Source organism: Physeter macrocephalus, chromosome 17 (genome assembly GCF_002837175.3).
Source record: "Physeter macrocephalus isolate SW-GA chromosome 17, ASM283717v5, whole genome shotgun sequence".
Lineage (NCBI taxonomy): Eukaryota > Metazoa > Chordata > Mammalia > Artiodactyla > Physeteridae > Physeter > Physeter macrocephalus.
In genome coordinates, this window is record NC_041230.1 from 4,792,469 (window position 1) to 4,818,726 (window position 26,258).

The following is a 26,258-nucleotide window of genomic DNA, read 5'->3' on the forward strand; positions in this document are numbered from 1 at the left end:
GGCTACTCTTCTTTGCGGTGCGCAGGCTTCTCATTGTCGTGGCTTCTCTTGTTGCAGAGCACCGGCTCTAGGTGCGCAGGCTTCAGTAGTTGTGGCGCATGGGCTTGGTTGCACTGCAGCATGTGGGATCTTCCCAGACCAGGGCTTGAACCCGTGTCCCTTGCATTGGCAGGCAGATTCTTAACCACTGCACCACCAGGGAAGCCCCAGTTCTTTTTTAGAAGCCAAGCTCTACCTGACTGAAAAGAAGAGTGACTTACCACTTGCTGCTTTCTGCCTGGAGTGTGACTCTATGGTCACAGTCATACTTTATTTGGAAAGGGGGCATCTGAACCCAGAGATAAAGGACTGGATTACATGATCTACTTTCCTTGCTGGGGAGTCAATATAATTTTACCTGCAATTGCAGTGACAATGCATGGAGACTTGAGATTATCTCAGAAAAATATTTATGAAATGTTGAAAGTGCTGATATCAACTATAATTTTAGTTATTCAAAAGTGGTTGCTGAAATAGTTCTTGGCCATGTGAACAAGGTTAGGGTCTCAAGTGAACACTGAAGTGAACACTGAAGTCTGAGAAGTGAGGGAATGAAGCAGAGCACGTAATTACACAGGAAACTTGGCTAACCTGTGGAAATGGCTTTCTAAATTGCGATTCATTATATATTTAAATCTTTTTTTTTTTTAGTACAGTCTGAGGGGACATGCAAAGACAGCAGATAGCTTTGCCTAAAAACAAACAGGTATCTGTCCCATCATATTTATTCCCCCCTTAACCAACACTCATTAAGTGCCTATCCCATTCCAGGTACTATTTTGGCTGCATGGGACACATCCATATCCAAAATGTCAAAGATGCCTGCCCTAGTGAGTTTGACCTTCCAGTCAAAGGAGACGGACAGTAAAAACTAATGACAACATAGTCAATTACATACGTTTATGTGTTATGAGTGTTAACCAAAATTTCAGAAACAAAGGCCTGAATGAAAGAAAGAAGCATGTATTTGGGGCTTGTTACAATTGCAGCCGGGAGACACAGATTCGAGAAGCACTTGAATTTAGTTCCCCTGGACTACAAAATGGAGGAAGGTTATAAAGGCAAAAAAAGGAAGGCCACAGTTAGTTCCATAAGCTGTTTGTCAAGAATTACAATTGGAGCAGTCAAGATGTAAGGGTGTTTGTAAAGCAAGCATTGGTTGGAATTGGAAATGGCTTTAGAATTACAAGAGGGAATATTGAAACCACAAGGTTGTAGCTAGCAGATGTTTTAAAAATGTCTAGTATCTGTTATCAAACTGAACTTGGGTCTAATCACCTACTTTCTTCTTTTTAATTTTTATTTTATATTGAAGTATAGTTATTTACAAAGTTATGTTAGTTTCAGGTGTACAGCAAAGTGATTCAGTTATATGTATACATATATCAATTCTTTTTCAGACTTTTTTCAAATACAGGTTATTGCAAAATATTGAGTACAGTTCCCTGTTATATACAGTAGATCCTTGTTGGTTGTCTGTTTTATATATAGTAGTGTGTATGTGTTAATCTCAAACTCCTAATTTATCCCTCCCCACCATATTTCTCCTTTGGTAACCATAAGTTTGTTTTCTATGTCTGTGAGTCTGTTTCTGTTTTGTAAATAAGTTGATTTGAATCATTTTTTAGATTCCACAAATATCATATTATATTTGTTTTTCTCTGACTTACTTCATTTAGGATGATAATCTCTAGGTCCATCCATGTTGCTGCAAATAGCATTACTTCATTCTTTTTTTCTATCTGAATAATATTTCATTGTGTATATATACCACATCTCCTTTACCCATTAATCTGTTGATAGATATTTAGGTTGCTTCCATGTCTTGACTATTGTAAATAGTGCTGCAATGAACATTGTGGTGCATGTATCATTTCCAATGATTATTTTCTCCAGATTTATGCCCAGGAATGGGATTGCTGGATCATATGGTAGCTCTAGTTTTAGTTTTTTGCGGAACCTCCACAGTCTTCTCCGTAGTGGCTGTGAGCCATGTTATATTCCTACCAACATTGTAGGAGGGTTCCTTTTCCTCCAGGACCCTCCAAACCATATGGAGGCCTCTTGAATAAATCAAGGTTTCTCCTGTTGGAGTTTTCACGGGAAACTGAATCTACCCGGATTATCTAAAATGGTTCCTTCCATGACCTTTATCAAGTCACTGGGATGATGAGGTTATGGGAATGCACCCCTGGAATTTCCCCCAGATCTATATAGAGGCATTTCAGCTCCAGACACACTTTGAGAGCCAGTCTCTGACTTGAGGAGACTGAAGGTAAGAGGGCTCGAAGGGGTAAGTGACAAGCGGGAATGTCTAAAGAGAGTGCTTAGAAATCAGGACAGATGGAGGTGGGCTTCAGAAAGCTTTGGCTTCCTATTCACCTTGCATTAGCTCAGAGACCTTGTGAAAGCAATGGATCTCCCTCAAACCCCACATTAACTATGGTTGATTGTTGAACTTTTCTGTGAGATGAGAAGAATGTTTCCACACACGTTGGTGTGGTGTGGTGTGGTTCACTTTTTCAGCAAGCGTTCTGAACTGCGACCCTATAGACATTTTTGACCAGATAGTTTTTTGTTTTCCTACAAAGGTGGATGTCAGAAGAATAACAGAATGGATTATAGTTCCCGGTATAAATTATTGAAACAGTGGGGGAGTGGTGTCCAGTACTGGGATGAGGGATATAGGCGAGATGGAAGGGTGGAATAAAGTGAAAGACATCAGGTTCATTCTTTTTGTTTGTTTGTTTTTGTCCCCAGCCTTCTGAACAGTGACTCTATTGCAGAGTAAAAGCAGAGGAAATCCCTTTCCATAGGGGACAACTGGGCACAAGCTTCTAGAAGCGTTTGCTCAGAGTCCTATTAGAAAATTCCTCCATCAATATGGCTGAGGACCAGACATTTTCCCAGGGTCGTAGAAAACTCCCCAAAGGCCCTAGATCAGAGTCACCAGTGTCTGTGCCATGCCAACACACACTTATGGAAAAGCCAGACTGACTGGGAAATGTGGCACGTTCGCTTCAGAACATTTAGCAGCTCGGAGGAATCCGACCCCGTCCAGGATCTGAGGAGACTCTGTGAGCTCTGTCTTCAGTGGCTAAGGCCAGATCTTCACACAAAGAAGCAGATGATGGACAAGCTAGTGCTGGAGCAGTTTATGATCTGCATGCTGCTGGAGCGCCAGGTCTTAGTCAAGGAAAGTGGAGTGCAGAGTTGCAAAGACATGGAGGACATGCTAAGAAATAACCAGAAACCCAAGAAATGGGTGAGTGGGACCCTTTATGATTGGTATGGGAAAGGGAGAGGTGGGATGGGATCTTCAAGCTGGGGATTGAACAAGATAGGACCTGAGTGATTGACTGTAAATCAGTGATTCCCAAATGGGTGAGAGTTTGCATTGGGCATCGTTGAGAGATATTGATCTTTTAAACCAAAAAAAATTACGCTTTTGTGGTATGATGTCATCGGATGCCTTGAGAGCTACTTTCCAGGTCTTATAGGAGACTGATCTCAATTTAGTTTTTCCCTCACAGACTACAGTTCGCATACAAGGGGATGAATATTTTGTGCAAAGCTTGGATATTGAGGCGTTTGAAGTTAAGTGACACCAACGATGAGAAAGACCTACCCAGGGATCCCCAATCCCTTGTTAGTGAGATACCTCCAAAAATGGCCAGCAGGTAAGCCAAGAGCTGCAGAATCCGGCAAGAGCCAAGGAACTGTCAAGAGGACGGATGAGTGTGTGATGCGCTGATCCCTAGAGAGAGTCTGGGAGAAGGTAAAAGAGGTTCAGATGGGCGTGGCTGCTAGAGTAATTGGTAGATTTGGCAAAGGACACAAATGGACCCATTGACTCCATGAATTCCCATGGATGCATTCTGTTCCTAGACATTTTCAAGACAGTGTGAGAATGAAGACTCATCCATCTTTGTCCCTCCGCCATGAAAGCTTGTGGCCGTAAGCGTGAGGAGAAAGAAATCCTGTCTCAATGGGATGGCGCTGGGTCAATTTGCCACGGGTGAATGCTTTGACAGCTGTTTCACCATGGTCGTTTTCCTCAGAGGCACTTCATATTTTGGAATATTGTCAGTCCCTTGAGTTGAATGAGGAGTTCCAAATTGGAGTGGTTTTGCCTCTCAGAAGATATTGGAGAATGTCTGGAAACAGTTGATTTGTCCAAATGGGGATGGGGGTGGGGGATGTTATGGTTTGCTAGTGAGTAGAGACCAGGGATTTGCTGCTCATCATCATACCATTCACAGGACAACTCTCATCATAAAGATAAATCTAGGCAATGTATCAAAATGTGCTGAAGTCGGGAGACCTGGACCTAGATCCCTTTGCTCCAGAGTCAGGGGCAGAGAGAATTTGCGACGACTTGGAGAGACCTATGTGTAGCAAATTCACAGTGCCAACTGTGATGTCCGGACTTGATTGCAAGATGTGGTCAGTATAGATTAAGGACAGACTTGGGAATTAGGAGACAATTATCAATCGGGGTGTTAGGGTGGCCCAGAAGAAGTCAGGGTATATCCCCCAAACTGATATTTAGAAAGTTGGAGTCTTAGACTAGGATATGAGGGGGATGAGGGAAGAGAAGACAGAGCTTTCTATGGGCTAAGATGGATGGATTATTGACTCTGCTTGGTTGCCCATTGACAGGACCAGAAAGGTCTCCTGCCAGAGGTCATTCCTGAAAGAGGTGAACTAGAGGGTCTGACACCCAAGGAAAACTTGGAGAAGGACCTGATGGAAGACGCGGAAGAGACAAGAACCCGTCAGTCTCAAGAGCTTGAACTTCCAAAGCGTCGTGGTGAATATAAAAACTTGGAATCCAGAGGAGTTAGTGACTCGCTTCCAGTGGTGGCACGGAGCTGGGTACCCAGCATTAACATTCCTTCTGGGGGGCAGGGGGGAGCTGGTTCTCTAATGCCAAACTTCTCCATCATCACCTTTCCAGAGTGTTTCATAATCTAGACTCTTAGGTATTTTGGTTGATGGGAAGTCCTCAGCCAACATCAGTGCTGGGTTCCAGTGAGGTTGGCACCACGGAAAATGCTCCTTGTTAAATGTGTGCTGAATCTCTTCTTTCAGCACATTCTGGGAGGGTAGAGGGCGGCAAGAATCCCCAAGAAGGAACTGATATTTCAAATGTGGATGCTGAATGTTTTCCTCTTGTGTTTCAGAGGGAGAACTTTCGACTAAGAGTGGATACAGAAGAGGCTCTCCAAGGGGTCTCAGACATTTCAAAAGGAAACTGGCCAACATTCCCAGTTCCCAAGAAGTGCATCAAGAAGGAGCCACAGGGACTTCCCTCGTGGTGCAGTGGTTAAGAATCTGCCTGCCTGTGCAGTGGACACGGGTTCGAGCCCTGGTCCGGGAAGAACCCACATGCTGCGGAGCAACTAAGCCCGTGCACCACAACTACTGAGCCTGCGCTCTAGAGCCTGTGAGCCACAACTACAGAGCCCGTGTGCCGCAACTACTGAAGCCCGTGCACCTAGAGCCCGTGCTACTCAACAAGAGAAGCCACCGCAACGAGAAGCCCACGCACCGCAACGAAGAGCAGCCCCCGCTTGCTACAACTAGAGAGCACAACTAGAGAAAGCCCGCGCACAGCAACGAAGACCCAACGCAGCCAAAAATAAATTAATAAATTAATTTATAAAAGAAAAAAAAAAGAAGGAGCCACATCTTTGTACAAAGGACAGTTCTCAGGAAAATTTGAGTTCCATTCTGTTGTTTCACCTAACACAGTGGGACCAACCAGTCTTCCTGAGGGAAAAGAAGCCCAGGCACAGGCACCCTATTAATGTAGGGTATGCAAGAAGAGATTTCCTTATCAATCTTAGGTTACCCTTCACCAGAGGACACACACAGGAGAGAGACCCTTTCGATGCAATATCTGTGCCGAAGGGTCCATGCAGTCTTCCAACCTGTGAACTCACGAGCAGATCCACACAGGCGAGAAGCCATACTGCTATGATCTCAGCCCCAAGAAGTTAACCCACAACTTCATGCTGCGTGCTCACAAGAGGACCCACACCAAGGAGAAGTCTTTCTGATATGAGCACTGCAACAAAGCCTTCAGCCACAGAGGGAACCTCAGTGTTCACCGATGCACCCACTCTGGGCTCAAACCGTACGTGTGCCCCGAGTGTCACAGCGCCCTCAGTCGGCTGGGAAGTTTCAAACGCCACCAGAAAACACATTCAAAATGACTCACCCAGGGGCTTCCCTGGTGGCTCAGTGGTTACGAATCCACCTGCCAATGCAGAGGACACAGGTTCGAGCCCTGGTCTGGGAAGATCCCACACGCCGCGGAGCAACTAAGCCCATGCACCACAACTATTGTGCCTGCGCTCTAGAGCCCGCGAGCCACAACTACTGAGCCCACGTGCCACAACTACTGAAGCCCGCACGCCTAGAGCCCGTGCTCCACAGAAAGAGAAGCCACTGCAATGAGAAGCCCACACACTGCAACGAAGAGTAGCCCCCGCTCGCCACAACTAGAGAAAGCCCAGGTGCAGCAACAAAGACCCAACACAGCCAAAAATAAATAAATAAAATAAATTTAAAAATAAGTAAAATAAGTAAAATAAATTAAATAAATAAATTAAATAAATTTTAAAAAAAAGACTCACCCAGGACTCTGCCCTCAGGTCCAAGTCCCTTCAAATTCCCTGTGCCAAGTCCCTTCAAATTTCCTTCCTCCAAGAAGGAAATTTAGGATGATTTGTCACCTCTGAGATACAAAGGATGGATGACATGTGAGGAACTTAGGAGGATACTGGAAACCAATTGGGTTCCATCCACATGAATTAGGAGGCTCTTTGAGTGATGACTTATTTTCCCTTTGGCTTTTGTTTTCTTCTTTATACAGCCTATTTTCTTGTAAGTTTTTGCTTTGTGTTGTTCTTTTTCTTCCAATGAATGCATGTCTCTTTGGCTTTTAGTACTTCAGCATGAAACTGAGGCTACTGCTGATTGTCTTCATGTTAGGCATGATTTGTAAAACAGGATGTTCCAGGTAGGGCGGCCAGATTAAACATAGGATAACCAGTGAAATTTAAATTTCAAATAAACAAATACATTTCTGTCAAAGAGTGTTCTGCGTATTTCCTTCTCCAAGATTTTCTACATGGAGTAGAAAATAGCTGTGTTTTTGTCTATGTGGCCTTTATTTCGTTGAGATTTGTACCCTCTATACTTGTTCGCGTACTGCTTCCTTAGGTATTTAGAAAAAGGAAGGTTTCATAAATTGATAGGCGTCATTCTTTTTCCCTACTGGTGTACAACCTCTCGTTTTCTAAATGCCTACTCGGAAATAGGTTCTTCTCACACTTTAGCTCATCAGCTGATTTTAGACAAAAAGTCTTTTAAGACTTATTTCATGAAAAAAAGAAAAAAAGATTAGGTAACCCAATTCGGTTACAACTATCAACTATTTTTGTGTATGGTCTTAAAGAATGTTCTACTTTAATTTTTTTACATGTAGCTGTCCAGTTTTCCCAGCACTATTTTTTTTTAATTTTATTTATTTTTGGCTGCGTTGGGTCTTCGTTGCTGTGTGTGGGCTTTCTCTAGTTGCAGCGAGCGGGGGCTACTCTTCGTTGTGGTGCATGGGCTTCTCATTGCAGTGGCTTCTCTTGTTGTGGAGCACGGGTCCTAGAGCAAGTGGGCTTTAGTAGTTGTGGCACACGGGCTCAGTAGTTGTGGCTCACGGTCTCTAGAGCACAGGCTCAGTAGTTGTGGCGCATGGGCTTAGTTGCTCCACAGCATGGAGCAACACAGCTCCTGGACCATGGATTGAACCTGTGTCCCCTGCATTGGTAAGTGGATTCTTAACCACTGCACCACCAGGGAAGTCCCCTAACACTATTTATTGAAGAGACTGTCTTTCCTCCATTGTATAGTCTTGCCTCGTTTGCCACAAATTAATTGACCATAGGTGCGTGGGTTTGTTTCTGGGCTTTCTATCCTGTTCTATTGGTCTATATTACTGTTTTTGGTGCCAGTTCCATACTGTTTTGATGACTATAGCTTTGTAGTATAGTCTGAAGTCAGGGAGCATGATTCCTCCAACTCCGTTTTTCTTTCTCAAGGTTGCTTTGGCTATTCAGGGTCTTTTGTGTCTCCACACAAATTTTAAGATTTTTTTGTTCTAGTTCTGTAAAAAATGCCATTTTTAAATTTGATAGGTATTGCATGGAATCTGTAGATTGCCTTGGGTAGTATAGTCATTTTGACAATGTTGATTCTTCCAATCCAAGAACATGGTATATCTTTCTATCTGTTTGTGTCATCGTCGATTTCTTTCATCAGCATCTTATAGTTTTCAGAGTACAGGTCTTTTATCTCCTTAGGTAGGTTTATTCCTCGTTATTTTATTCTTTTTGATGCAGTGGTAAATGGAATTATGTCTTGAATTTCTCTTTCTGATTTTTCATTGTTAGTGTATAAAAATGCAACAGATTTCTGTGTATTAATTTTGTAACCTGCAACTTTACCAAATTCATTGATGAGCTCGAGTAGTTTTCTGGTAGTGTCTTTAGGATTTTCTCTGTATAGTATCATGTCATCTGCAAACAGTGAGAGTTTAACTTCTTTTCCCATTTGGATTCCTTTTATTTCTTTTTCTTCTCTGATTGCCATAGCTAGGACTTCCAAAACTATGTTGAATAAAAGTGGCAAGTCACTTGTCTTATTTTGTTCCCAATCTTAGAGGAAATGCTTTTAGCTTTTCACCATTGAGTAGGATGTTAGCTGTAGGTTTTTATGGCCTTTATTAAGTAGAGGTATGTTCCCTCTATGCTATCAGCTATCTTTTTGCTTGTCAAAGACATGTTGACTGAAGTTTTGGAAGATGTTTCATGACCTTCAATATGCAAGAAAAGACAGGACATATGGGAGAGTTGGAGAGGGATATCATTCTGGCCTTGATAATCATTGACTGCTTTCCGACCTAGCAAGTAAAATTTATTGAGATATTTATTATTCTCTGAGATATTTTCCATTTCTTTTAAAATCTGAAACCTGTCTGTAAAGGAGAGCAAATAATCACATGCCATTTTCTGCCAAGATAGCGGGTGACCTTCTAACCATCGAAGCCCATGTGCAAAGGGGGCATCTTACCTGGGAAACAAAAGTTTGGCATTCCATGGTCTCATCTCCTTTATGGAAACTGATTTAGCAATTCACCTGAAATTGCAGCAACAGTGAATGCACAGGGAGTTGAAATTATCTCGGAAAATTACTTATGAAACGGATATTACAAAAAGCTAATAATAATGATTATGTAGTTATGCAACGAAATTGACAAAAATTGTAGAGAAACGTATGTTACAGGCGAAAGAAAGTTAAGATCTCAGTGAAGTTGGAGTGAGAGACAGAGACGTCTGAAAAAGTCATAGGATGAAATTGAACCTGTGGCTGTGCAAGAACCTTGGCCACACTCAGGGTTTTATCTCCAAACAGTGCTTCCTTTTCACATTTGAAAACGCTGGACTCTAACAACTTGGAGAGATAGGGTCGAGATGACATTTTGAAGAACTTACTGGAAATGTAAAAAATAAATAGGAGAACCATAATGTCATGTGTATTTACTGCTCTAACACATGTTCAATAAAACCCTACTCAGTTTCAGGAACAGTGGTAGGTTCATGAGACACATCTGCAACAGGGTGGCCAGTTCTGTCTATACAGGGTATTTCCTGTATTTAATGATTTTCGTCCCGGTTCCTATACTGACTTGTCAGGATGCCTTAAGTCTCTTGTAGCCCGCTTTTTGAAATGCTTTGCAAAAAGCTGACACAGTGCAATTGTTCGATCAATATTGGAAATGATGGGCAGTCAACTATAAAACAGCAAGTAATAACAGTTAAGCATGAGAGATATGTTTTCCACTACTAGCAAAGAAGACGATAAAATAAGATTGTTATTAAGAAGAATGTGGGTGAAAAAGATTTTTAAAAATCAAAGGAGAAGTTGTAGTGGTCTTCCACACTGTACAGCATCATCTGTCCTCCAGCTCACAATGTTACTTATAGCCTGTGTCTCCATGAGGAATGTTCAGTGGGCAAAGGAATCAAATTGGATGAGACTACTCTGGAAACTATGAAACAAACTAAATGGAATATAGAGGGTAAATACAAGGAATTATATAAACAAATACTACAAAACAAGGAAAAGTTAAGAAGCAAATTACCAGGTAAGTATAAAGAGGTATGAAACTTAGTTATAATTTCCTTCAGAAACACAACAAATGATTTTTATATAAGTCCCATGCAACATTTTCCTCTTATTTCAATGTATATGTGCATAGGGAGTTAGAAAAATTCAAAATTTACTGGGCCAGATATCGTTTACTAAATCTAGCAAGCCTACTTTTCCACATTATATTACCTAATAACCCTCTCAAGTAATTTCTGCTATTCATCCCCTCAATGGTAAATTCTGCATGTTGGGAGGACTTTTTCTTTAAGGGAGAAAAATTCCACCAGAAGAATAATATTATAAACCTGAATTAGGATATGAGACAGCCAACTGGTCATTTTGGGCTTCTCATGCCACTTAGGAAAAAAGGGAAATGCTCTACTGCCCAGGTGATGATGATTACTCTTTTTTACCAAGAGGAAACTGAGTTGTTGCTCTCAATGGAATCCTGGAGCACTATGTCCGGAATCTGGGGGATTCTCCAGGGAATGTGACAGTAAATCCATGTCCAAAAATAAACCTGCAACAACACGATGAAGGCAGGAGCCCTTGGAGAGTCGGACCATTCTGGTTTTGAATTTTTGGTTCATCCACCAAATTAAAAAGTAAAACAAAACAAAGAAACCTCTGCCTAGCTGAAGGTCTGGCAAAGACAAAGGTGTAGGATGGGTGATGGACAATTAGTGAAAATTAAAATAAAGTTCAACATGTGACCAGTTAAGAAAACAAGAAATCTCACTATTGTGGATATCTTCTTTTTTTAGGTAGGAGAGATTGACTATACAAATTGGCAACGGCACAGCAAATATAAAATAGAACTCAAGACTGCTCTCAGGGACCTAATAAGAGTTGTTGATTTTCAGTATTTTCAGCTTTTTAGTTGCGTTAGGATGGAGTGGTAACTTCCAGCTTCTTACACGCCAGGACAGAAAACGGAAGTCCCTCTATCTGCTCTTATTTTCTTCATTTCTAGGGTCTTTGACTATTTCTTAATAAGAATCTAAAACTCGTATGTCTAAAATTACACAAAAATAGGCACATTTAGATATTTTAAGTATCTTCTCTTAATGCCTCAAATCTCTAAATTTTGACTGTCATGAACTTTATGAAACAGAAAGACTTCAATTCAGATACAATTATCTTAAATTTTTCATTAAGTACATTGTGCACACATTGGGACTTTAAAAATACTACCAGACAGTGGCCTCTGTGATTGTTTCCTAGCTCTCACTCTAAAACTATTCTCTTTTGATTTCCTGGTCTATAATGCCTGCTGACCTTTGTAAATTTTCATTTTCTCAAGAGCCACCTGGTTTGAGGATTACATGATAAAAAGATGACAAGGAACTGTACCAGCAGACTGCCTTTGGTCTTGATGGCAACTCTTCACTTGGTCTCCAGCCTGCTGGCCTACCCTGCAGATTTTAGACTTTGCTGGCCATCACAATCACATCAGCTAATTCCTTTAAAAATCTCTCTCCTTTCTCTATCTCTACACAAAATGCACGCGCTCACACACATACACAGATGGTTCTATTTCACTGGAGATCCCAATATATCACAGAACTGAACACTTAAAATAATGAGATGATAAAGTTTATGTTAAGTGAATTTTACCACAAAAAGTGATTTTTAAAATTCCCTAAGAACCTTTATGACACGATATAGCTTAAAGACACGACTAGAAAAAAGAAGCCAAATTAGAGAAAAATCTAGAACAATGTGTCAGTGGAAGCTTGTGTATGACGCAGATGGTTCAAAATTCATTTATAATGAATTCATATGAAACTGAATTTCAGTTTAAATTACTTAGTTTCAACTTCACTTCACAATTTAAACAAATTTTTCTCATTGATTGTGAGAAAAAAAACACGTTTCTTACAAACAATGCAGCTCTAATACATAACAAAGCCTTCCTTATTTTATTTAGTGTCATTCCTTTGCACACACATGAATAATACTAAAAATATATTCATGCACTCAGTGAAAACAGTCGTAACAAGGAAACCTGTAGGATTCCCTTTATATGAAATTCTAGAAAACAGAAACTACAATGTCTACCTGGAGATGGCAACTTGGGTAGGCTTGGGAGAGAGAATACAAAGTAGCTAATGGAAACTCCGTTAAGTAATGGACACGTTCATTATTGTGACTTTGGTGATAGTCCCATTGTGCACACAGATGTGAAAATACATTTTACAATTTTAATATAAATGAAATTGAGTATGTCAGTACCTCAATAAAGCTGTTAATAAATATTCCATATAAAATCTGGATCCCCTCTTTCTCTAAATAGCATCATATCAGGCAAACTAGTATTGACCATCAGAACCCTTCCCCAGAATTAGGTCAATTCTGATTCCTTCTCAAAACAGAAGAAAATGCTGACAAATGCTTCAACATGGTGAAATTATGCTAAGCTAAATAAGCCAGTTGCAAAGAGGTGAAAAATGTATGATTATACTTGTATAAAGCATCCAGAGTAATCAAATTCATCAACTGAGTGTAAAAAAGAGGTTGCCAGGTGAGGTAGGGAGGGAGTAGAAAGAGATGTTGTTTAAGGGGTATAGACTTTCATTTTTGCAAGATGAAAAAAATTCTGGAGATCAGATGTGAATTTTTAAACACACTACACCCAACAATTTAAAAGGTAGAGGGTAAACTTTGTTACATATACACAATCAAAGAAAAAAAAAGTTCTCAGGGACAGATTAGAGCAGACATTTTGCTGAAGCCTTTCCACATTTGCAATACTCTTTCTGGTGTGAACTTTTTGGTGTTGAATGAGGTGGGAGTTTTGGCTGAACATATGCCCATATTTGCTGCACTTAGACCTTTCTCCATTGTGAAATAGATGTTTAATGGGGTTGGAGTTTCACCTGAAGACTTCCATTCACTGTACTTAGAAGGCCTTTGTCTGGTGTGAACTCAATGTCTAACGATTGGGACCCCAACTTTCCATGCTCGCTGTACTCAGAAGGCTCACTCCAACATAACTCATGAGGTACTTCTCCAGTGTTAGGAGTTTGTAGTAGTACCTAATTTACCATAACCTCTGCACTCGTAAGGTCTTTTGTTTTTTAATTGAAGTATAGTTGATTTACAATGTTTCAGGTGTACAGCAAAGTGATTTAGTTTATATATATATTATATATATATATAATTCTTTTCCAGATTCTTTTCCATTTTAAGTTATTACAAGATATTGAATATAGTTCCCTGTGATATACAGTAGGCCCTTTCATAAGGCCTTTACCACTGTGAATTCTCTGCTTCATGAGGTTGGAGTTGTATCTAAAGAATTCCCCACATTCACAGCACTCATATTGTCTTCAGTGTGGATTTTCTGGTGATGAACAAGGTGGGACTTCCTAATGAAGGCTTTCTGACATCTACTGCACTCATAAGGCCTTTCTCCAGTATGGATTTTCTGATGCTCAACAAGTATATGCTTGTGGCTAAAGGCTTTCCCACACTCTCTGCACTCATAAGGCCTCTCTCCTGTGTGATTTCTCCAATGTTTAATGAGGTTGGAGTTGTACCGAAAGAATTTCCCACATTCGCTGCACTTGAAAGGCCTCTCTCCACTGTGAACTCTCTTATGTCTAATGAGTCTGCAGTGGTACCTAAACGCCTTCCCACATTCACTGCACTCGTAAGGCCTTTCTCCAGTGTGATTTTGCCAATGTTTAATGAGTTTGGACTTGTACTTAAAGTATTCCCCACACAAGCTGCACTCATAAGGCCTTTCTACAGTATGAACTCTTTGATGTCTAATGAGGGTGGATGTGTACCTAAAGAATTTCCCACATTCAGTGCACTCATAAGGCCTTTCTCCAGTGTGAACTCTCTGGTGTTTAATGAGTGTGGAATTATACCTAAAAAATTTCCCACATTCATTACACTTATAAGGCCTTTCTGAAGTATGAACTCTCTGATGTCTAATGAATGTGGAGCTGTACCTGAAAAATTTCCCACATTCGCTGCACTTATAAGGTCGTTCTCCACTGTGAACTCTTCCATGTCTTATCAATCTATAGTTGTACCTAAAGAATTTTCCACATTCTCTGCACTCATAAGGCCTTTCTCCATTGTGTTTTCTCTGATGTTTCATGAAGTTGGCATTGTACTTGAAGAATTCCCCACATTTGCTGCACTCATAAGGGCTCAATCCAGTGTGAACTCTCTGATGACTAATGAGTGTGGAGTTGTACCTAAAGCATTTCCCACATTCACTGCACTGAAAAGGCCTTTCTCCAGTATGGATTCTCTGGTGCTGAACAAGGTGAAACTTTCTAATGAAGGCCATCCCACATTTGCTGCATTCATAAGGCCTTACACCAGTGTGGATTTTCTGGTGCTCAACAAGGATCTGTTTTTGACGGAAGGCTTTCCCACACTGAGTGCACCTGTAATCACTCTGCCTACTATCAAAAGCTTCCCCACACTCAGTGTCCCTCTGTGGCTTCCCCGCATTGTGAGGGGTCAGCTGCTGCAGAAGGCCTATGCTGCCTGGGAAGTCCTTTCCATCTCTGCTGCATGTCAAGGTCCTCTCTGCCGAGTGAATGCTGCTGTTGGTAAGAAATGAAGGCTGCCCCTCATCCCTTCTGGAAAGTTTGTCTCTAATCTGCTCCTTCTGGTGCTGGAAAAGGTTTGCCCCACAAATATACAGCCCTTCATCGGGGTACATTCCATCATGCTCAGGTAGGTGCAAAAGGTCTTTGGACAGTGGGTCACACATCTCATAGGGCTGGGCCTTCTTGGTGGATGGATCTGGCTTTGGAGTCCCAACCTCTGACATCCCTACAGAAACACTTTGCTCAGAAGGTGCCTCCTCATACTGGGCTCCATGCCAACAACCTGTAAGCAGAGAAATGCTGGTGAAGTGCATGATGATTTTGGTAGGAGGGGCAGCCCCATCAGAAATGACACACCAAAGACTAAAGCCAGAGAGAGGAAGGTCTGCTGTGCAGAGATGGACCTGCATAGCTCCCATGATGAGAGAGCCTTGACAATAGGCAAGGACTGAAGGAAGAGTTACTGTCTCAGTCCATTTGGGATGCTATGACAAAATACCACAGACTGGCTGGCTTATAAAACCAGAAAGATTTCTCACACTTCTGGAGACTGGAACCCATAGATCAGCCTGCACTCTCCTGCTTTGCAGACTTCTCATAGTGTCCTCACATGGTGGAAGGAGCTAGGAAGCTCTGTGGGGTCCCTTTTATAAGAGCACAAATCTCATTCATGAGGGCTCTACCCTCATGACCTAATCACCCCAAAGGCCCCATCTCCTAATACTGTCACCTTAGGCATGGGGTTTTCAACATATGGAACATGGGGGAACACATTCACACCAGTGCAGGGAGGAGAGGCACACCTCCAAGTCAACATGGCCATGGCTACTGGTAACAGGTGAGCACTGTGTCGAAGGTTGTGCCCAGACCTAGAAATACTTGATACAAAAGAAATGCTAAAGTTCAAGGACTATTTAAGGATACATGCAGACCTCACGACATCTTACATATAGGTCAAATGTTGAACACTGCAACGGGAGCAATGAAACAGAACATGTGACAAGTGAGAGTCACAAAAGTGTGGTTGGAGTGTGACAGAAGAAATAAGAATGGGGAAGAAATGAGGTGTGGCATTGGTCCGAGTATCAATCAATGGTGAACACAGAACAGGTTCCCAGCTCTGACATCACACCCTTTCCCAGGACCTCACACCAAGCCCGGGTACTTCTGAGTGTCTCCTGCCATTGATGTAGTAATGGCCACACTAGACTAGCAGGTACCCAGAGTCCTCCCCATTGCTGCAGGTGAGCATTGATGTGGCACCTGAAAGAGGTTAGTCTTATGTGAAAGACAGAAAAAGAAGGGGCCAGCACACATAGACAGAGATCCAACACAGGGCTTTCGGCATTCTAAAATTATAAGAACTTCACAGGGGAGACTGTAGTAACAATCAGTGGTTCCCCAAATTAGTAACTAGGTTGGTGCTAAAATTCCTGGCACAGGAGGCACTAAGAAATGTCAGCAAGAGGAAGGGGTAAGGCCTGGCGCAACAAGAGTCCAAGCATCTAGACTGAGGACCCAACCAAGAACAGGCCAGGTCTGAACGGGTCTCAGACAAAATCTAGGTTTCTGACTCCTGAGCCCTATCTTGGAAGGACTCAGAGTAGAAGGGATGGGGCTCCCTGGGGATAAAAATGACACTGTACACACAGTCCAGCCCTGGCACCAACAACACATATGCCAGGAAACCAGGAAAGGAAGCAGTACCCGTGGTCTCAGTGTGGGGAGTACAGAGCTGCCCCCTGGGAAAAGGGAAAGAACAGAACACAGCCCAGGGCACTGGGTGAGCGTGTGGACCTTACCTAGGGAGGTCACAAGTGCAAAGTTCTCCGTCATCACAGCATGGTACAAGTGTCTCTGAGCTTCATCAAGGAGGCCCCACTCCTGGGAGAAATACAGGGTCACGTCCTCAAAGACCACACGGTCCTGCCAAAATTGGAAGAGCATGGTTCATGAACAGCTTCTTGTTTTAACTATATTTCTGTGGATTCTGTATTTATCTATTTGCCATCCATTAATTACAGGGCTAAACTAATGGCCAAATTTGTTTACATCTCCCTTGCAATCCAGAGCCCATACTCTCAACCAACTCCTTAACTAACTCTCATGCACCAGGTCAGTATTTCCCCTGCCCTAAAGCAGCCCAGGGCCAGGTGACAGACAGCCAGGGACAGTTCCCATACCCCAGGTACACAGAATTATACAAACTAGTTACCCATAAACTTTTCATCCAATCCTCCCTGCATTTCCCTCAAAAGTCTAATAAAGGCTCTGACCTTTGGTGTCCCTTAGCTTGTGCTCACGCCTCCTGACCGAATCTGGTGCTTCTCCAGGTGGCCCTGTTACATAGTGTACCTCCTCCTCTTGGGAAGTATAAGTAATAAAACTGTCTTTAATGTCGTTGGCCTCTCTGTATCACGACTCACTCGCCTCCACAAGTTAAAATCCTGTGGGTGCAATCACTGATGCACTTCCCTTTCCAGGACCCTTCAGCCCTCCCCCTACACATCCGTCCCTGCTCATCGTCCTCCCACGCGTCCCACCATGGAAGTTATACCAGGTCCCAGTGGCACCAGTGCCTGCTCTCTCCTCATTACCATTGATCACTGTGTCCAGCACACAGCATAAAACACATGGGGGAGGGAGCAGAAAACCACCATCTAAGGTGTGGACCTGCATGCAGGGCCCTACCCCTCTCCTGCCACACAGTTTCCCTGGGGTCCCCCAGGTGTTGACCCTCAGACAAATTCAGACTCGTCCCTGTCCTCAAGCGCCCAGTGCCAGGGCCCAGGGCCAACCATTCACACTCCTCCTTACCTGCATCTCACTCGGTGGACTGCACCTTCCTCATGACTCTGACCCTTCCACAGTGACAGTGCCACAGACAGCCCCAGCCCACACCATAGGCACTTCCTTCACCTCCTTACAGGGCACTCTGCACATGGAATCCAGGCAGTGAATGGAAATGCATCCAGCATTCATCTCAGCCCAGTCCTGCCCCTGAACACCAAAGTCCCCTGGGGCCAGGGCCTGCCCCAAGCCCTGCTTAGAAGGTCTCACCGCTTGGCCCTGTTTTTTCCTTCCTCCCCAGCCACCCTTCCTATGTGAGACCTCATGTCCCCTTAGCCCTCTCCCTCTTCCGTGTTGCACGAACTGTCCCATAAGCAGTCAGCACCTTCTCTCCTCACGTGAAGCCCAGGTACACTGACTTCCCCACCCACACTGTCACTGCATCCTAAGTCTAGCAACTCTCCTAGCTGATCCCATTTCCTCCCTCAACATCCATCTCATGTCCACTCTGGCCTCAGAAGCCTCTCATGCCTACATCCCGCTGTCATGCACAGACAAGGACACTCTGCTCCCTCATCTGCCTTTGTGATGCTCATCACCACCAGCCAGGTACCCAACCCACAAACTTGGTCCTGAGGCCCTTCATTCTCACTCCTTGTCCTTTAATGGCATCACCACCATAAACTAGAAATGATCCCACCTAAATCTTACCTTCGGCTTTATCGTAGTCCACACACCGGCCCTTATGTTGGGGCCGTCTCCATCCTTAATCCATCCCCTGGACAACACCTCCCCATGGGAGTCTCTGGAACATTTGTGACATGGACAAAAACGGACTCTCCTTATTCCACCTGGAAATTCCTCCTGAAGCTGACTTCACCCATTTTAGTTGATGAGGCATCCATTCTTCCTAACAAGTCCAGAAACCTGAAGTCATCCCCAATTCTTCCTATCAGCCCACCTCCTTAGTCCCTCATTCTCCATTACATAAAATATGGACAGTACAACACTGTAAATCATCTATACTTCAATTAAAAATATACTGATACATTTTTAAAAATAAATAAAACACAGGCAGCTCTAGTTCAAAACACATCCAGAAAACAACCACTCCCTACTTCCATAGCCACCACTCGGGTGTAGCCACCACCAACATTTACCTAGATGACTGCAGAAATTCCCCTCAGGTCTCCCTGCCTTCACTCACACCCTTGTCTGTCTTTTATTCTGCAGCCAGAGGGAATCTGTTAAAACATGAGTCATAGCACCTTCCTCCTCTGCTTCAAACCTTCCCTATCTCCCAACAACCTGAGATGAGAGAACCAGGACCTCAGGCTATCATTCAAGGCCTGATACCTGTGAACCCCTATCCCAGCTCCCCATTCCCAACAGATATAACAGAGACCTGCAGTTCCCTGAACATCCCACCTCAGTATCACCTGCAACTGTCTGAACATTCAGAATCCTGAATGTAGTCAGGACTCTCTGCCACATCTTACCCCATCAGTTGTCAGAAATGGAACTGTTCTATATAACCTGGGACTAAATATAGGATCCTGGGCCTAGTGAAAGCACAGGGTCTACAGAGGCAAGAGAGAAAAAAGGGATAGAAGTCCTGGGACACTACCATTCCCTGAGGGCATACAGATCAGGGTGATAAAACTATCAGGGTGATAATTGGGATGGGTGAGAGGTGGTACCCCTCCACTCACCTGTACAGGGTCCATAAGCATTTCTGCCACTGCCATGGGACCCTGGGGGAAGAAGGATTGCAGACTTCTCATAGTGTCCTCACATGGTGGAAGGAGCTAGGAAGCTCTGTGGGGTCCCTTTTATAAGGGCACAAATCTCATTCATGAGGGCAGAGCCCTCATGAGCTAATCACCCCAAAGGCCCCATCTCCTAATACTGTCACCTTAGGCATGGGGTTTTCAACATATGGAACATGGGGGAACACATTCACACCAGTGCAGGGAGGAGAGGCACACCTCCAAGTCAACATGGCCATGGCTACTGGTAACAGGTGAGCACTGTGTCGAAGGTTGTGCCCAGACCTAGAAATACTTGATACAAAAGAAATGCTAAAGTTCAAGGACTATTTAAGGATACATGCAGACCTCACGACATCTTACATATAGGTCAAATGTTGAACACTGCAACGGGAGCAATGAAACAGAACATGTGACAAGTGAGAGTCACAAAAGTGTGGTTGGAGTGTGACAGAAGAAATAAGAATGGGGAAGAAATGAGGTGTGGCATTGGTCCGAGTATCAATCAATGGTGAACACAGAACAGGTTCCCAGCTCTGACATCACACCCTTTCCCAGGACCTCACACCAAGCCCGGGTACTTCTGAGTGTCTCCTGCCATTGATGTAGTAATGGCCACACTAGACTAGCAGGTACCCAGAGTCCTCCCCATTGCTGCAGGTGAGCATTGATGTGGCACCTGAAAGAGGTTAGTCTTATGTGAAAGACAGAAAAAGAAGGGGCCAGCACACATAGACAGAGATCCAACACAGGGCTTTCGGCATTCTAAAATTATAAGAACTTCACAGGGGAGACTGTAGTAACAATCAGTGGTTCCCCAAATTAGTAACTAGGTTGGTGCTAAAATTCCTGGCACAGGAGGCACTAAGAAATGTCAGCAAGAGGAAGGGGTAAGGCCTGGCGCAACAAGAGTCCAAGCATCTAGACTGAGGACCCAACCAAGAACAGGCCAGGTCTGAACGGGTCTCAGACAAAATCTAGGTTTCTGACTCCTGAGCCCTATCTTGGAAGGACTCAGAGTAGAAGGGATGGGGCTCCCTGGGGATAAAAATGACACTGTACACACAGTCCAGCCCTGGCACCAACAACACATATGCCAGGAAACCAGGAAAGGAAGCAGTACCCGTGGTCTCAGTGTGGGGAGTACAGAGCTGCCCCCTGGGAAAAGGGAAAGAACAGAACACAGCCCAGGGCACTGGGTGAGCGTGTGGACCTTACCTAGGGAGGTCACAAGTGCAAAGTTCTCCGTCATCACAGCATGGTACAAGTGTCTCTGAGCTTCATCAAGGAGGCCCCACTCCTCCTGGGAGAAATACACAGCCACGTCCTCAAAGACCACACGGTCCTGCCAAAATTGGAAAAGCTTGGTTCATGAACAGCTTCTTGTTTTAACTATATTTTTGTGGATTCTGTATTTATCTATTTGCCATCCATTAATTCCAGGGCTAAACTAATGGCCAAATTTGTTTACATCTCCCTTGTAATTCAGAGCCCATACTCTCAACCAACTCCTTAACTAACTCTCATGCACCAGGTCAGTATTTCCCCTGCCCTAAAGCAGCCCAGGGCCAGGTAACAGACAGCCAGGGACAGTTCCCATACCCCAGATACACAGAATTATACAAACTAGTCACCCATAAACTTTTCATTCAATCCTCCCTGCATTTCCCTCAAAAGTCTAATAAAGGCTCTGACCTTTGGTGTCCCTTAGCTTGTGCTCATGCCTCCTGACCGAATCTGGTGCTTCTCCAGGTGGCCCTGTTACATAGTGTACCTCCTCCTCTTGGGAAATATAAGTAATAAAACTGTCTTTCAATGTCGTTGGCCTCTCTGTATCACGACTCACTCGCCTCCACAAGTTAAAATCCTGTGGGTGCAATCACTGATGCACTTCCCTTTCCAGGACCCTTCAGCCCTCCCCCTACACATCCGTCCCTGCTCATCGTCCTCCCACGCGTCCCACCATGGAAGTTATACCAGGTCCCAGTGGCACCAGTGCCTGCTCTCTCCTCATTACCATTGATCACTGTGTCCAGCACACAGCATAAAACACATGGGGGAGGGAGCAGAAAACCACCATCTAAGGTGTGGACCTGCATGCAGGGCCCTACCCCTCTCCTGCCACACAGTTTCCCTGGGGTCCCCCAGGTGTTGACCCTCAGACAAATTCAGACTCGTCCCTGTCCTCAAGCGCCCAGTGCCAGGGCCCAGGGCCAACCATTCACACTCCTCCTTACCTGCATCTCACTCGGTGGACTGCACCTTCCTCATGACTCTGACCCTTCCACAGTGACAGTGCCACAGACAGCCCCAGCCCACACCATAGGCACTTCCTTCACCTCCTTACAGGGCACTCTGCACATGGAATCCAGGCAGTGAATGGAAATGCATCCAGCATTCATCTCAGCCCAGTCCTGCCCCTGAACACCAAAGTCCCCTGGGGCCAGGGCCTGCCCCAAGCCCTGCTTAGAAGGTCTCACCACTTGGCCCTGTTTTTTCCTTCCTCCCCAGCCACCCTTCCTATGTGAGACCTCATGTCCCCTTAGCCCTTTCCCTCTTCCGTGTTGCACGAACTGTCCCATAAGCAGTCAGCACCTTCTCTCCTCACGTGAAGCCCAGGTACACCGACCTCCCCACCCACACTGTCACTGCATCCTAAGTCTAGCAACTCTCCTAGCTGATCCCATTTCCTCCCTCAACATCCATCTCATGTCCACTCTGGCCTCAGAAGACTCTCATGCCTACATCCCGCTGTCATGCACAGACAAGGACACTCTGCTCCCTCATCTGCCTTTGTGATGCTCATCACCACCAGCCAGGTACCCAACCTACAAACTTGGTCCTGAGGCCCTTCATTCTCACTCCTTGTCCTTTAATGGCATCACCACCATAAACTAGAAATGATCCCACCTAAATCTTACCTTCGGCTTTATCGTAGTCCACACACCGGCCCTTATGTTGGGGCCGTCTCCATCCTTAATCCATCCCCTGGACAACACCTCCCCATGGGAGTCTCTGGAACATTTGTGACATGGACAAAAACGGACTCTCCTTATTCCACCTGGAAATTCCTCCTGAAGCTGACTTCACCCATTTTAGTTGATGAGGCATCCATTCTTCCTAACAAGTCCAGAAACCTGAAGTCATCCCCAATTCTTCCTATCAGCCCACCTCCTTAGTCCCTCATTCTCCATTACATAAAATATGGACAGTACAACACTGTAAATCATCTATACTTCAATTAAAAATATACTGATACATTTTTAAAAATAAATAAAACACAGGCAGCTCTAGTTCAAAACACATCCAGAAAACAACCACTCCCTACTTCCATAGCCACCACTCGGGTGTAGCCACCACCAACATTTACCTAGATGACTGCAGAAATTCCCCTCAGGTCTCCCTGCCTTCACTCACACCCTTGTCTGTCTTTTATTCTGCAGCCAGAGGGAATCTGTTAAAACATGAGTCATAGCACCTTCCTCCTCTGCTTCAAACCTTCCCTATCTCCCAACAACCTGAGATGAGAGAACCAGGACCTCAGGCTATCATTCAAGGCCTGATACCTGTGAACCCCTATCCCAGCTCCCCATTCCCAACAGATATAACAGAGACCTGCAGTTCCCTGAACATCCCACCTCAGTATCACCTGCAACTGTCTGAACATTCAGAATCCTGAATGTAGTCAGGACTCTCTGCCACATCTTACCCCATCAGTTGTCAGAAATGGAACTGTTCTATATAACCTGGGACTAAATATAGGATCCTGGGCCTAGTGAAAGCACAGGGTCTACAGAGGCAAGAGAGAAAAAAGGGATAGAAGTCCTGGGACACTACCATTCCCTGAGGGCATACAGATCAGGGTGATAAAACTATCAGGGTGATAATTGGGATGGGTGAGAGGTGGTACCCCTCCACTCACCTGTACAGGGTCCATAAGCATTTCTGCCACTGCCATGGGACCCTGGGGGAAGAAGGAAGCCACGTGAAATGGGTAACAGTGGCAGGATCCTACAGCAGAGCTGGACCACCACTTCTGCCCTACCCTGGTGTAACAGGATCTCAGCCTGAGAGTCTAAGCTCAGTTCCTCACAAAACAGTATTGTCTCTTACTAGCTGAGTGACACTGGAGAAGGGTTAAACCTCCCTGAGCCTCAGGGAAAAGAAAAAGTTTATGAAGATTAAGAATGCTTCCAACCTCACAGGGGTCATATTGTTATCTAATGTAAGGAGTACATACCATGTGTCAGCTATGACTGACCATAGAAACAACGGTTTTGTATATATTTCCAGTGCAACTGAAGTGATACAGTTTTGAAATCTGGGGTCTTTATTTTTACTGCTTTTTTAAGATCTCAGAGGATGTCATATATAAAACTTTGCATTGTAAGAAAATACTTAGAGGTAAATCAATGCCAAGCCAATTACAAAGTGTTTGCATAAATTTAACTGAGTGAACAGGCTCATTTCTAATTGCCTGTGTGTATGTATTTAGAGGAATATTGATTAATTAGTGTTTAAATTAATTTTCATACGTTCTTAAGTTAATGAGTTGTAGGGAGGGGCTGAGCAGGCAGGTCAGCGATTAGTTAATTCAGCAACCAGGCCTACCCACTAAATAATCCTCAGAAGGGAGCAGTGGATCATCCCTCTTGCCCTGAGAGGTGGAGGTGAGGTGGCAGTGCCCTCGTCTAGGACCCACTGGCTGCACCACTCTGGCTCACCTTCCCCTTGCTCCATCAGGAGTGGCCCTGAGGGTCAGTAGAGGCTGCAAGTGGAGAATCCACACCAGCACAAACTGCAGGCTCCACGGAAGGGAAGCGCCTTACCCCATCCAGGCCTCCCTTCCTACAGACACAGGCCAGAAGCCCTCCTATGTCAGGTCTGCTCTTTTCTGGAGAGAGCATCAGGGATGCCAGCACCCAGCCCTCATGTCCTCCCCTCCAACTCTCAGCCCTCCCTCACCACAGGGCCCATCTCATGTAACAATCTTAAGCCTCCCTGGTGGCGCAGTGGTTGATAATCCGCCTGCCAATGCAGGAGACACAGCTTTGAGCCCTGGTCCAGGAAGATCCCACTTGCCGCGGAGCAACTAAGCCTGTACGCCACAACTACTGAGCCCGTGCTCTAGAGCCCGAGAGCCGCAACTACTGAGCCCGCGTGCTGCAACTACTGAAGCCCGCGCACCTAGAGCTCATGCTCCGCAAGAAGAGAAGCCACTGCAATTAGAAGCCCACGCACTGCAACGAAGAGTAGCCCCTGCTCGCCGCAACTAGAGAAAACCCGCGTGAAGCAACAAAGACTCAATGCAGCCAAAAATAAAATAAAAATAAACAACAAAAAAAACAATTTTAAGCCTCCCTCCTCAATCTGATCCCCAGGCCATACCCTGGTCCAGTCCACACCCTCCAGTCCTTTGATATCTCCAACCCTGCCTCCTTTCTCTACTTCCAGACTTTATGTTCACCCCCCCCATATGGTATCTCCATCTGGTGACATCTCTATCTTGATACATGTCAGAATCAGCATATCCAAATATAACTCATGATCTTCCCCCGGAACCTGCTCCTCGCACTGACTTCCCCATCTCCTCACTTTGAGATGTTGAGGCAAAAAAACTTGGATGGTACTTCATTTCCTACTTTTGCTTACAACCGTATTTTATGCAGCAGGAAGTCCCATTTACTCCAAGTTTGAGATTTCTCCAGAATCTCATCCCATCTCCCAATGTCGCACTACCTTCCTGGCCCAGCCCCTGCCATAATTCTCCTGGGGTCTATCGCGGTGATCTCCTCAGCAGTCTCCCTGCCTCCATTCGCATCCCATTCTCCTAATTTTTAACTTCTAACTCTGAACACGGTTCTCCCATCCCCAATCCCTTCACAACCTTCCATGGATTCCACCTGCTCACGTTGCCGTTTCAGGTGAGACACCTCGTCCCCCTCTGTCCACGACAAAAGCGACCCCAGGTTTCCCTAATGCTGCCGACTCCGTAGCACCTGCAATCCGTACACCGGCGGCCCCCGAGGGTACTCTCTCCCTCACCCCAGTCCACTGGCTGAAAGGGGACCCCTCCCAAGGCCGCGCTCTGTTCTGGACTCTGGGGCTGACTGGCAGGGAATTGAGCGGACCCACCTCCTTCCGGATTTGGGACTCGGAGGCGGGAGTCGGGCCGGGTGGGGACCCGGGAGACGCAGCACCCACCTGAGCCGGCCTCATCAGGGCCGCCTCGGTCACCGGCCGGTGGGAAGAACCGAGCCGGGAGAGGCGGCAAGCGGGTCGGGAACTAGGGCACCGCCGTCAACTGCGGGCGCAGGGGGCCTCACAGCCGCCTCTGGGCAGCGGGGCCAACTTCTCTCCTCCCGCTTTTCGCTCCGTCACCTCGGTGCCCAACAAGCGACGCCGACACCCTGAACCGGTGAACAGCCCGACAACCACCCAAACACTACCAGAGACAGTGCCGGAAGTCCCGCCCCCACGCGATGAGCACGCACGTATGCGTCCCTCCCCTAAGCTTTCATTGGCTCAATCACCGCCGCTTCGCACCGTAGCAACTTCTGGGTAATGTAGTTTCCGCTGCCACCACTTCTGTCTATGATCTGAGCAGAACTCACTCTCTAAGTGGCTGGTAGTGGCTTTGAGACTCCTTCAGGGGCACTTAGAAGCGGAGTTCCCTGGCTCCAACGATGCGCGAGGCGTCCCCTGCTCTTAAAGGGGACGCACCCAGATTTCTGGAGAGCAGTCCAGGAAAACTTACAGAAAGTTTAGTGACCTTTTATTTCAGACTGTGAAACAGAGCAAGTTCCAAAATCTACACATCCAAAGGGACACACCATATTATAATGACACTCTATGTGCACTCATAGCT

General features: G+C 45.0%; 1 protein-coding gene across 3 annotated transcripts; it reads right to left on the bottom strand.

Moving 5' to 3' along the window:
- Positions 1-13,413: 13,413 nt before the first annotated feature.
- LOC102985420 (zinc finger protein 548-like) lies at positions 13,414-25,823 on the bottom strand. Of its 3 annotated transcripts, XR_008615484.1 has the most exons (5): positions 25,595-25,823; positions 23,313-23,354; positions 22,312-22,510; positions 21,628-21,745; positions 20,613-20,735 (listed from the first exon to the last, which is right to left on the bottom strand). XR_008615484.1 is itself a non-coding variant. In XM_024116992.3 (4 exons), exons 1-4 carry the CDS (start codon positions 25,607-25,609, stop codon positions 13,529-13,531), a joined length of 1,770 nt encoding a protein of 589 aa, XP_023972760.1. In that variant the 5' UTR covers positions 25,610-25,823; the 3' UTR covers positions 13,414-13,528. The 3 variants fall into 3 exon arrangements, 2 of the variants coding, with proteins under 2 accessions (XP_023972760.1, XP_054934939.1); XM_024116992.3 differs by lacking the exons at positions 21,628-21,745; positions 22,312-22,510 and adding an exon at positions 13,414-15,114 and having other exon boundaries at positions 20,609-20,735; XM_055078964.1 differs by lacking the exons at positions 20,613-20,735; positions 21,628-21,745; positions 22,312-22,510; positions 23,313-23,354; positions 25,595-25,823 and adding exons at positions 13,414-15,114; positions 16,634-16,901.
- Between the last annotated feature and the right edge of the window lie 435 nt (positions 25,824-26,258).

Bases quoted from the DNA above. Each gene is read 5' to 3' on its own strand.
- LOC102985420 (XM_024116992.3), bottom strand. The intron at 20,736-23,312 runs GTGAGTGGAGGG...CAATTTTGGCAG, and splicing joins TGCTTATGGACCCTGTACAG to GACCGTGTGGTCTTTGAGGA. The intron at 15,115-20,608 runs GTAAGGTCCACA...CTCTGCTTACAG, and splicing joins TGCACTTGTGACCTCCCTAG to GTTGTTGGCATGGAGCCCAG.